Consider the following 13877-nt stretch of genomic DNA (forward strand, 5'->3'; position numbering starts at 1 on the left):
ATAATAATATATAAGAGTATAGCACACAAACTGGCAGTGACTCCCACAATTTTCTTGTTCTTATCGCTTATACTTTCTAATATATAAACTACTTTTGAAATCACAAAATGTACCACAACGAATAAAATGCCTATAAAACGCTGCATTGTACAATGTACTTGTGGCGATACAGTTGCAATTCCTGAATTCCTGAAATCCGTCGGGCGCGGTCTCCAGCCTGCCGAGGAGTACCGCTATCCTGGGTCCGCAGATAAACCACGAAAATCGGCTGCATTACGCCACACACAAACAGACCCAGCCTGCGGGCAGATCGGCGAGACTACGTCTGACCGGCAGGGCCTTCCCGTTAGTGGGAAACGGTGGGCGTCAGACCGGTAGGCCCGATCGTTAAGGATACCCACAAAAATGGCCCGCCGTTTTTGCCCGTCGTTAAAGTCCACCGCCATAGCCAGCTATTCGGATGTCGCAGACACCGTGTCGACAAAACGAGACTGCGGCGATCGATCCGTGCGACAGGTAACTTGCGCTAATAGTCTGAGAATCGGTACTGACGAAGACGGGTAGCGACTCGCCGTACGGACGATCGCCGAGCTGCAGACGGGCACACGGGAAAGACAGACGCACACTCGCAACTAAATTTTTGGCCACAACATTTGTCAGAAAATGAGAGCACACGCACATTCCCACAATCACTCGTACACAACTCACGCACACACGACCGCCGTCTCCGGCAACTGTGTCGACAGTCTCCGAGAATCGGATCCGAACAAACCACTCTTCCCGCTTCCCTGCCTCTCGTCGGCAGCTTCTAGGCTGGTGGCAAGAAGTGGTGGCATCACCGATTGCAAGCCGAGTGGAGAGGGAAGAACACTGTGTTCGGTTCACGGCCCTGTCACGTTGTACTGCATACGCCACAGCAATCTGAGCAGCAGTTGGCACTACTGTGACACAATGAACTGTCGCGAATTGGTTACTTCGACAGCTCCGAGACGGACACCCTACTGCACGCTTTACACTGACCGCAAACTACCACAATTTGCGAGTTCCGTGGTATCGAGTGAGAGCTCGTCGGAGGCAGGGTGGAGGTCAATCGAGTTTTGCGTGGCGGAATTTGTGACAGTGGGATAGAAAAAATGCAGTGCCCACAAAATTATCCAAAAGTACTTTTGGTGTCGACAAGAATATTGTGAATAAGTCTCCCCAGACCTCAAAGAGCACAGTAGAGGTAATCGACAAGTACTGAGACCAGTTCAAAGAGCAAAATGTCACAGTTCGTATTGCAGAATCAGACAGGCAAAACAAAATGTGTCATAAAAGCAATTAATCATTAATTTATTTCCATCCTGACCAGCAGCTTCACAACATTCTTACCCAAAACATTAAGTAAATAAACGGTATTTCCAGAATGAATCTTTCACTGTGAAGTGCACTGTATGCCGATTTGAAACTCGGCGACAAGATTAAAAATGTGTACTGGACTGGGACTTGAACTGAAGTGTTACACGCCATTCAGGCAAACAGCATTTCACGTTATTTGTGTAGTACAAGGAAAGATGATCTCACACACATGGTTCACATGGCTCTAAGCACTATGGGACTCAACTGCTGAGGTCATTAGTCCCCTAGAACTTAGAACTAGTTAAACCTAACTAACCTAAGGACGTCACAAACATCCATGCCCGAGGCAGGATTCGAACCTGCGACCGTAGCGGTCTTGCGGTTCCAGACTGCAGCGCCTTTAACCGCACGGCCACTTTGGCCGGCAAAGATGATCTAGACAGAATAATATATAGTAGGGAGTAAGTAGCAGAATGTGTACTTTAGGCGGGTACCTGTTTCTGTTATGTGCGTACATTAAATGGTAGGTGTAAGATACGAGAAAACGGCAACAGGTGGTGACAAATATATGGCTTCACCTGCTGTGGGCAGTGTCTTTTACTTCTTGGCACTGTTGCTTGATGGTGAATTGATGGTCAAACAGCAACCACTCTCCAAGAGTGAAAACAAAAGACAAGATGGATTTGTCACAAATGAAGTATTTGGTAATCTGGTCAGGTTGTGCCTTCAAGGCATATGTCACATAAAAGTGTGTTCTACTCAAATTCACAAGTCACAGTAATGATTTGTACAACCATTTAAGGAAATATATGTTTATAAAAGGAGAGTAGTGGACACGTTTTCTCATGATACAAGCAGAAGTTACCTTCTTTTGCTGCAATAACAGCTGCAGAATGTGAAGTAGTCAAGCCTTTCCTCGGTTACACACAGGTGTTCAGAGGCACCGATTAGGCAGAACCTCTACTTCGAGACAATCAACTACGATGACCGGTTTAAAAGAAAAAGGTAAATACATCACGTGTTACATCAGGTGAGAGATCTAGTGTAGTGTTATAAATTCACTTTGACTACGAGGAGTGAGCCGGCGGCTACATAAAACCCTACAATTAGCAAGACAAAACATTTCATTTGGCTCACAGTGTACAGAACACTGAGCAGTGGAGCTAATGGAAGAAGATAACTATAAATTTATGAAATCTTGAAATTCAGTGAGTGATATATTATGGCATTGCCAAGAGCTACAAGGATTAAACAAAAGGAGAAACTATAAATAAACAGATGTAACTGTACTGTCTGAAGTCAGTAACATTCTGCTGAGAAGAAAGCAAAAGGAAATATCAGCACAATTCATGAAATCTGAAGACAAACCATACTTATAAAATTGTGGTACACACATTACAGCAATTTGAATTAAATGTCGACACGTGAATAAAATAATGTTGGGAGAAGAAGAACTCGAATCTAGACGTCGGTGGGGACGCAGTAGTAGCTGAGCAACGTTGCAGGGGTGCTGCTGTACGGCCCATACCATCCATCTATCACTGTGTCTGAGACGTCAGTTGCGCTGGGTGATGCAACTCACTGCAGTACTTGTACATGCAGTTACTTCGGCTACACGATGAGGTATGGCAATTCGTAGGAATGATTGAGCTGTTCAGAAAAATCCACATTGAAAACTTTTTTTCATCTAGACAATGATATAGTGTTTCAGTGTTATCATGTCTAAGAAAACAGTGTAGTCACAGAAGGTACATAATAGAGAATATTTGCATTGTATGCCAGCTATTACTGGAAGAATTGGCATAGAGGCTCCAGAATGGATTAAAAGTGTTTTGGGGCAAATGTGTGACAAAATAAATTCTAATTTTAAGAAATTATCTGACAAAGTAGATTCTAATATTAAGCAACTATCTGACAAAGTAGAGTAGAGTCTAAAGGTAATGAACTGTGTGTCAAGGTAGAAAATATGGAAGAAGAACTAAAATTAGAGATAACAGATCATGACAAACAGGAAATAGCAGCTAAATTAACTATCGTTGCAAATACTTCGACCCAGACACCTCAGGAATTGAAGAATGAGATCAATAACAAATGCAATTTAGTTTGCAAGGAAGTAAAAGAGCAAATCTCAGAGGCAAAAAAGTAACTGTTTTAGAACACTGCAAAGAATTTAGAGAAATAATTAAAACACCTGGAACGCTACCTAATTTGGAGGAACGATTACACGAATTAATAAATTCTACTGTATAAGAGAAAGTAGAAATGTTTAATACTAATACTCTTTCTAAGTGATTAAAGCGTGTTAAACTTCATCCCATTAAAGAAACAAATACCTTATTTAATACTAATACGCTTTCTACGTGGTCAAAACACGTTAAACTTTATCCCATTAAACAGGCAAATACCAACACAGTAACGCATTATTAGCAAGAATATTTTCAAGGTGTGGGTAAACCACTATGTCTAATAACTGACTGTGGCCAGCAATTTATTTGCCATAATTTTAAGGAATTCTTGGCTTGGGAAGAGATAAGACACATTAACTATATCCACATATAGTCCACAAACTAAGCCTTGTGAACATGTTATGAAGGAATTAGGACTATTGTGTAAAAACGTACTGTACTATGAGGCACACAACCTGGGCACAACTAGTGCCAGAATTTCCAGTAATCCTTAATTAATTACTGCATAAATCAACAGGATTAGCGCCTACAGTAATTACGAATAAAACCTATATAGGAGGGCCATTGTAAAAATTGCTTACACGGCTAAACTCATCGGCAATCAACTTGGAAAAGTTGCTAGAGAAAGTACAAGAGAATTTGATTACACAGGCACAAAGAGAGACAGAACTTTTAATAAGAGGGCTGTTGTACAAAACTATCAAATAAATGATTAAATATTAGTATGGGATTTTCATCAGAGCTCAAATATAAAGACGAAAACTAACAATTTTTTCAGCATTACAGTGGATCTTTTACAGTTCAGAATGTGCTGCATCGAAAAGCAGTATATGTAATAGACAGTGATACAGGGCAAGGTAAAGGACTATACAATATAGATATGATTAAAAGATTTAAGGCCCCAGGAGCATTCATGCTCTTTGTGAACTTGGTGGATTGACGTCCATCTCTATCTTAGTTTTCTTGGGGACAATTTCTATCTTCTTTGAATATTCTCTTATATTAATATTATGCATTCGACTACCACTTCTTGCAGAAAGACAACTAAAAATATGACCTCAACACCTGTATGCATAACGTCTATGGTTGATTCAATGATAACTGCATCGGTATGTTTACTAAGATAGCCATGAACTTAGTTGATAAACTTAACTATAAATTAACATTTTAAGGAAAATTCTGAAGATGTATGTAGTACACGAAGAACCAAGAACGAGAACAATTTTACCTCTATTATTATATGATGATTATAGCACTATGATACTTGCAGAGAAATGCTTTAAATCAGATGGTCTTTGCATAAGCTGTGAAAATAGTATGCTAAATATGCTGGAATTTAGAATAAGGAATTATTGATTTTGTACATTTTTAAACACAAAAAAGAATAGAATTGTTGGGGAAATTAATCACATCTATCGAGTATTGACCAGCGAATAGACTGACCATAAAAATTATACTGACCACTGATAATGACTTAGGTGAATACACTTGCCTATTCCATCGCATTTCATAGGAGTTTGTTAGGATCAATTTTCGAGGTGTCTGTGATGGGGAAGCCGTGCAGTCCATTCTGTAGTGAATGTCAAACACCTCCCTGTAGCACCATGATGTAGTACCTTAGCAGATGGGGACTCTGAGATGTAGTGTGGTAAGGGAATCCATCTATGGGGTACTGTCTTCTTTTCTTCTTTGATCCTAACATACCTGTCTGACTACTTTCGTTTCTTACTTCTTCATTAGAAGTATGAAATCTATCTTCCCTCTGACCACATGCAAAGTTCTTATCATAAGATTTCTTCCTTTTACAGTCTATATAGTAGAATTTACAGCCTACAACAGTGAGATTGCACTGGCAGTTATTTCACGCATGACGACGACAATAAATTATCAGGTTCTTTATTTTGGGTTAAGTAAGTGACAGATGTTACGACGAACTGATTGCATGCTAATGTTCGAAGCCCAATAAGAAACAAGATCTTAAAGAGTTAACAAGAGAATGGGAAGGTTTGATTACTCGTAATCTTTTATATTGTCTAAATCTAGTAATCACAAGAAAGTAAACTGTAAACTGTATGTATCAGTAACTAGAAGCAAGACACATAAGCATGAGAAGTGTGTATGTAGAGATGTTATATGTGTAAAAAACAAGTGCAACGCAAAAAAGAAGTTAGAGGAGAGGAGTTAAGATGTTTAGATAGAGAGCAAACAGGTAATGTCAGCAGAAAGCAATTCTGGGAGAAACTTGTTGTTTGGAGTGAGAAAAGACAGAAAAAGTGAGCTAGTGACTGTGTTTACTGATGAAGATAAGATGGCGTATACGCAAGTAGCAGATGAGATGGAGAGGAAAAGGGTATGTGGATCTGCAGGAGGAATGGCTGATACCTTCGGCAGGTGAATCCGTGGGAGAAATGACATGTACTATTTCATGTAGGTAGGAGAGAAGTAAGGTTAGACGGACCCATAGAAGGAATGGTCTATACCTTGGTCAGGTGAATCCATTGAGGGAATGACCTGTACCACATTTTTTTAGGGAAATGAGGGTACACGTACATCTATAAGGGTATACAGGTTTGACACAGTGACTGCCCTTAGAAGCTGCATTAAGTGCAGCGAACACTGAAGTATGAAGCTCACGATATGAAAGTTTTCTCCAAATTAGTTCTATAATCGAATAGACTTACCTGACAGTAGAGATGAAAATAGTTGGAGCAGGAATGTTACACGCTTGTTGACTAGAGTCTATACTGAGATTTGACTCTAAGACACCAAATAGTAGGCATATACCCGACAAGTAACTCCTCAGGTAGATATAATGTGAGAAAAGGTAAAAGGTAACTAACTATGTACTATACAAGAAGTGAACAAGAATACTATACTGGCTTGAAGCAAATGTAGTGTTAAATGAATATAAAAACTCTAAGTGATGACACGATAGACATATACAGGGTGAATCACAAAGATACGCAAATATCTTAACATGTTATTCTACAAGTAAAACTAAAGAAAAAGTTCATATCACCATAGATTTGCAAATGTATGGTTACGGAGTTATGGCTAATAAAAGATTTTGCCAAAAATTTAACAACTTCGCTAATATGAAGCCATCAGAAAGCTGTACGAGGGTAAAGCAAAGCACGATTTCCATTTATTTTGTTGTTATTGATCTGGTGAATCTAACAAAACATGTCCCAGACATGTTTCTGCAGTAATTTTCCAGAACAGCCAGAGAAGCAAAGAAGTAATTTCATAAAATTTTAATCTATTACAAAGTTTTCAACAGAAGTTATAGATAATATAATTTTGGAAAAATTCCTTTGTCATAATTTTTAAAGGCATCCCTATTTCATAAATAATCTACAAAACTACAACAGTTACTATGTGGTTTCACTTAAATACACTGTTGTTATGTTCTTCCACTGAACAATACAGAAAACTAACTTGCTTCAAGATTAGAAGATGACTGAAACAACTCACTAACGGTTGCCAACAATGACAAAGGTTTCTACATTCTTACAGGAAAGTAAACAAATTTACTTGTATAATAATCTTTGCTTCTCTGGATGTTCTGGAAAACTACTGTAGATACACGTCTGGGACATGTTTTATTACATTCACCAAACCAATAACAACAAAAATGGAAATCGTGCTTTACTTTAACCTCATACAGTTTTGCTATGGATTCATATTAGCAAAAGTGCTAAATTTCAGGCAAAATCTTTTACTAGCCGTGACTCCGTAACTAAATGTTTTGAGACCTACATTTATCTGAACTTTTTTCTTCAGTTTTACTTGTAGAATAACATATTAAAATATTTGCATATTTCCATGAATCACCCTGTACATATTAAAGTGATATCTTGCTATATAGAAAGACTGGTCATTACATGACAATTTTTTGCTCCATGCACAATGTGAAGTAACAATATTATGAAAAGGAAAGTTGCCACTCACCATATAGCAGAGGTGCTGAGTTGCAGATAGGCACAACAAAAAGACTGTCACATAAAGCTTTTGGCCATTAAGGCCTTTGTCAACAATAGACCACACACACATAACTGCACTTTCAGGCAACTAAAAGTAAATAATATGAAGAAGATACACAAAGTAGACTAACACTGTTCTGCTGCACAATTTACCTGAAATGAAGCAATAAAATTGAAAAGACTTGTTATTAAAAATGGAGTTTGATTCCTTTTTAAAGAAGGAAATCATATCCCGTGTTTTAGTAATTAGGTTGTTTATCGTTGTATGTTAATGAAAAATCAATTATTGTTTTGAGATCGTGAGAGGTCCAGACATCTTTCCTTTAAGTGGGGGAATACAAAGTGTTACATACTGTTTAGGCAAATGACGTTTCACATTCCTAGTGTAGTTCAAGGAAAGATGAACGTGACAGAAGTAGGGAGTAAGTCGCAGAACATATTCTGTGCGCGGGTGTTTGTTTTGATAGCTATAGACAGAAAAGGGGAGGTGTGGAATACAAGAAAGCGGTCAGGTGTGATGACAAATAAATGGCTCCACCTGCTGTGGGTGGGGCCTTTTACGTTTCAGTGTCACGGATTGGTGGTGGCTCGAGTATCGAAGAGCAACCGCACTCTCCAAGAATGAAAACAAAAAACACGACGGTTTTGCGACAAATGACATATATGATAATCTAAATTCTTAGGTTGTGTCTTTGAGGCATATGTCTTATAAAAGTGTGTTCTACTAAAATTCACGAGTCACACTACATCTTCTTTTCCTCCAATAACAGCTGCGGAACGTGAATAAGTCGAGCCTTTCCTTTGCTAAACACAGGATTTCAGAGGCACTGATTAGCACGACCTCTACTTCGAGACAATCAACTACAGCGACCGAGTTAAAAGAAACAGGTAAATATGTCACGTGTTATGTCGGGTGACAGACCTTGTGAAGTGCTGACTTAGCTTCGACTACAAGGAGCAAGCCAGCAGCTACATAAAATCCTAAATCTAGAAGAAAAGCATTTCAGAACCCGTAACCTCGATTTTTGTGGGTAAGTGCTCTACTAACTAATCTACGAGCACAACTCGTGACCCACCTACACAGTTTTTCCTCATCTTCCCCCTCTTCCACCATGTAAAGCTGCAAGAGCACATCTGTAACAGTACTTGCTCAGCTACGCTCCTACTCTTTGGTCAGCACGAACTGGGTGCCGATTCTGACACGTGCTAACTACTGAGTCTCACATTTTGCAACCTGTGGAACACTAAGTGCCTTATTTTGTTGAGGTGCACGGCTCTGTCCCAGTAAGTACCACAACTGGGCACGTGAGTCGGTCGGTGTCCAGAGCTAGAAGTGTCAGTCGGATCACAGAAATGGGGTCGGTGGAAGTAAAAGCTAGACGTGCTGTGGAAGATGGAGAAAAAGAATTGTACGATCAAGTCGCATAGTGATTAATTATCGTATATATCAAAGTTAATGCGGAAAGAACAAGTGTTAGCTTTTCTGGTGTGCGTAGAACAGAAGTTACTGATCACAATTTTTGTGTATTAATGATCTACAGGAAATTGTGCAAAAAGTTGAAACTGGTGTTCATAAGGACTTGAGATCAATTAAATAGTGACTTACTTAGAACGACAAACTGGAAAATTTTGGATGTGGAAAACACAGCAACAAACATTTTTTGTTGGGAAGCAATAATCTACTTTTATATGCAATGTGTTGTCTTTTATAGCAAGTCTGACAAGGTGTGATTCCAAGTCAACAGACATTAATTACGGACTTGTCACAAATAAAGGGTAGATGGCTTATTTCCATATCGGATGTGATTTCTTGTAAACTGTCTCCCTCAAAAGTCCAATTGTCAAACTGCTACATAAACAATAAAATATCTAAAATTCCAAAAGGGAGAGATTACACGTCACGACTCGTGCCCAGATACCTCAGCTGGTAGAGCGCATGCCTGTAAAAAGAAAGGTTCCGGGTTCGAGTACCACTTCGGCACAAAGTTTTTATCTGATACGAAGTTTCAAATTGGCGCGCACACACACACACTGTTGCAGAACAAATGATTCATTCTGGTACCCAGTATTTCATTTCTAAATTACCTTTTCTCGCACCTGCCCATTCCACCCAGGATCTGCTCCTCCCCCATTACATCAGAAGAAGGACTTATACCTGTGGGAAAGTTTCTCGACAGTTGCTCAGAGCTGCACCGACAAGCACTCCGATTCGAAAGGACGAGTAGACACCTCGAATTACGAGTGACGAGGCATTAAAGCTTTCTACAGGTCAGTTTAGAGGGTCACAGCCGCAGGCCGGAAACTCACCGAGCGTTTCGACGACGGCGACCATCTTCTCGATCTCGTCCGGGCAGATGTCGGGACAGTGCGTGAAGCCGAAGTAGATGAGCAGCCACTGACCCAGGAAGTCGCGGCTGGAGCGCGGCCGGCCCTCGCAGTCCACGAGCTCGAAGGCACCGCCGATGGCCGCCTTGCCCAGCTGCCGCTTCCTCTCGCGGTCGCGCGCTGCGTACAGTAAAGCACCAATCGCAATTTGTCGACTGTCGGTACCGCGTAGCTGAGGCGTCGCAATATCGACTGACACCTGCGGTAGCTTTACTGCCGTCTGAGGCAGTGTATTTGCGCAGTTTGTTGCATGAAAAGGAAATTCACTCGAGAAACTATAAAATTACGACTACAAATTGTTGGCCAGTACTTATCTTCAAGAATCAAAACATTTAGTACTGCCAATAAAAACATAACGGTAAACCTCCGATTATTTAAAGAATTGAACTTTCACATGTAAAACAGCTTGAGACGTCTGATTACTTTAAAAATAAGTTAATTTGTTAAATACTTGATTTTAAGCGTGCAAGTGAGAAAAGGTTTGAAATTATGCTTACAGTCAGTTGGAAGTCACTAAGTGCTCTCATTATGAAACATTGGATTAATATAGACCACTCCATTTTGAGAAAAAGCTAGTTTTTCACACATCTCAATGTTTACAACTGTGTGTCGAGCGATGATATAATTTTACAGGTACATTCAATGGTATACGTGGATACTGTCTGCAAATTCTGTTGCAAATAGAATTGGTAGTAATGAAGTAACAAAATTAAAATGCCGTACTTATGCTAAGTTTTACTGCATAAACAATGAAAATGTAGTAAACAAACTTTTTCCTTTCATAATTTTGTGGGGAATGTCAGTAAGGAAAACGTTTCGTAAAGGTTTTGAAATTCTGTGTCGAGTTGGTCGAAAGTCACGAAGTGCTCTCACTCTGAAATACTGCCAAATATATTTTGCGTATTTGCTGTTATGCTGTCTCCAAACAAACGCACATTTTCTAATGGAATACTTGCCTTAACGTATTGAACTTTTGACATAAGATACTACTTAATAAGTAGGTTATGACAACATTTTGAATTTGGTCAATAATCTCACAACATACTGCCCCTGTAAGTTGTAAGATAGGCCATCTGCAGCTGGCACAGGTTCTGGGAGCATTTTAGCAATAGAGACAAAAATCTGAGCTTCCAGATTTTTATTGCTAAAATGCTTTCAGAATTGTTATTTCTGGGTCAACTGAACGAAACAATACGGATGTCAGCTTCATCCCTTGACGTAATGACATTGTGACGCACAATGTCGCATGCAAGCAAACAGAAAACAGAACAGAATACTGACAATCTTAATTTTTTTCCTCTTTTTGCACTCCCTGTAATAAAAGTGGAACACCTAGCAGGGGAGGAGGAAATGAAATGAAACTTCATGGGCTGAGAGAGTATTTGATGTTACTTCAGTGATTACAACAGCTACCAAAGGAGCAGCTTACTGGCAGTCAACAGCAAGCTTATGAACAAATGTACAAAGAGCTTGGCAGTACGAGCCCACTTATCATTACAATGTTGCACTCCTCTGGCACTGATTCGGTCGGGGAGAAGTTTTTTTTTATTGAATAGTATCAGAAACATTCAAACATTGTCTACAACAACAAAGTACACACTATATACTAAAATACATGTAACATTCCATATTACGAGGGTTGCCCACAAAGTAATGCATTGCAGTTTTTTACTTCGACAACACTTTATTGAATAAAATGAGAATTACACACACGAAAGAATGGAGTTTTATCTACACGCCCTATTTTTCCACATAATCTCCATCCTGTTCTACAGCCTTCCTCTAGTGCAAATTAGGGCGTGTATGCCCTGTCGGTATCAATCCCTGTCTTGGTGGCGGAGCCTGTGCTTCACTTTGTGAATCACCTCCTCGTCGTCCTCAAAATGTCTTCCACGAACGGCATCCTTTAATGGTACTAACGAGTGGAAGTCTCAGGGGGCTAGGTCTGGGCTGTCACGTGCGACAGCCGTGGACGGTCTACCCGACTGCTCCAAATCGTGGAGCTCCGCCCAACTGCCTTCTGACGACCTCACCCTCCGTGCCAGGCGACTAACCGTATTTCTGTGGACAGCATATGCTCTGTAGACTTTACACGAGCATTTGTGAATATTCTCCACAGTTTCTTTCTCTGCAGCGAGAAATTCGATGGCAACACTTTGCTCGTAACGTACGTCACCTGTAGACGCCACTCTGAAACTGTCCTGCTGCTACTCTGCCTCTCGGAAGTGACGGAAACCTGGCACGCTCACTCAGGATAATTCAAATAATACATACGTAACATTACGCTTTCGTAGAATTGTTTTCGGGTGAGAAAAAAAGTGCGGTTCATTACTTCCTGGGCAACCCTCGTATATGGGTAGGAAAGGTAAGACCAAAAATTGGCCACATGTAGTGCACTTCGGATAGCCTTCATGAGCTCATCAACAGAGCAGGTGCTTGGGCAGAGTTCACACATTTTTGAGGTGGACAAGATCTCCTTATGTTACACACCTCTGTGTGACCTGGAGAAAGCTTCCCTTGGTGTATACCAATATCAGAGGCAGATACACATCTCTCTCTCTCTCTCTCTCTCTCTCTCTCTCTCTCTCTCTCCCCCCTCCCGCTCCCTCTTTTTTTAGTGTATTAATGACATTTTCTGTTGTGTACAGGAAACCACTCCTCAATTTAAGTCATCAATGGGCTGCTCAGAATCCAAAAAGGAAGCAATTCAGTTTTTTTCCTTCTTTGCTGCCACTTCAAGCCTAATTACTAGGGGGAGGAATACCGGCTAAGCAGTATAAGCAGTATAGCTTATCACTCAGTGTCGGCTACAAACAGCCTGTGACAATGTGACACGATTCACCGACTGGTACGTCCACTGGTTTGGCACAGCTGAGGTACAGCACACAGAGCGCGCATATTCGACAGTCGAATGACATAGAACTAATGCTGTAGTTGTTACTAACCTGAATTCTGCACCCCACATAGTGCCTGCCACTTTACAAATGACAACATATCTGACAACTACTTTATGCTTCAAGTTCGTGGAGTTTTTCCTGTGGATGAGTGCTCTACCTAATGTGACACCCATTTTCAATGGCCACAAAGTTATTTTCTTGGGCTGTAATAACACAGTTATCAGTGTATATAAAACTTTCGACTATCCGGCCGGTACCGGCCGGGCTGCGGTAAGTATGTCGAAAGCGACGGAACCGGCACGCTACCTGGCGACTAGCCATTTTTCTGCCTTCTCCACCGGCTCCTCTACCCTCGAAAATCTCCAATTAATCTTCTGTTTTGGGGATATTTGCTATCGACTGCACTGTACCATAATTTGTACTCAATGCGTACAATTTCTGTAGGTGCAGTCGGTAAATGCATTGTTGTAAGCAGCTGATAAGTATATGAACACAGCCTCAGTGATAATTCATTTTCTTCAATTTGACAGTGTTATAAAGCCACCATGTCCTCTTCTGAGGCAAGCCAGCCTACAGCTGTCGGAATCTGTCCTGTGTGCCACAGAGACTGGCACCGGGACAGACTACGTCCCACTCGTGTTCCACAGAGGAGACAGATTCGGGGATCTCGCTGCACACAGGAGAACCTCGACACCACACTGACAGTTCGTAGAGAGACGTGCCGCATGCTGACGAGCGCTGTCGTGTTCAAAAATGGGTTCTCGGTACCGTCGTACGAGAGGTACTAAGTAAGTGGGCAGGATGTCCGCGGTGTGCCACTGTGCCGTTCCAGTTCCCTCGATCACTATCTGCTGTGGCCCGAAGTCTCACACCGCGATGCCGAGGGTAACTTCACCGCGGCTCTGCAGAACGTCGAAAGGACGGGACCTCGACCCAGATCACCACTGTACTCGATGCCAGTGGTCGTCCGGGATGGTGCGATAAGTTTGTATCACCGTCGTGGAATTGCCCTACATATTGCGCACAGTAGATCTATTTAGTCTAAAACCGTGCTGGCCATCATTTATGGAATTTTCGTGAGGGAAGAC

At 41.0% G+C, this 13877-nt stretch overlaps 1 protein-coding gene across 1 annotated transcript in view; it reads right to left on the minus strand.

Annotated features, from left to right (window-relative positions):
* Positions 1–13877, minus strand: part of LOC126212925 (protein SCO1 homolog, mitochondrial) — a 46718-nt gene that overhangs the window by 24011 nt on the left and 8830 nt on the right. The window contains exon 3 of the mRNA XM_049940431.1: positions 9815–10012. Coding sequence (XP_049796388.1) covers positions 9815–10012 — 198 coding nt within the window. The remainder of the gene's footprint in view (positions 1–9814; positions 10013–13877) is intronic.

Source organism: Schistocerca nitens, chromosome 11 (assembly GCF_023898315.1).
Source record: "Schistocerca nitens isolate TAMUIC-IGC-003100 chromosome 11, iqSchNite1.1, whole genome shotgun sequence".
NCBI lineage: Eukaryota > Metazoa > Arthropoda > Insecta > Orthoptera > Acrididae > Schistocerca > Schistocerca nitens.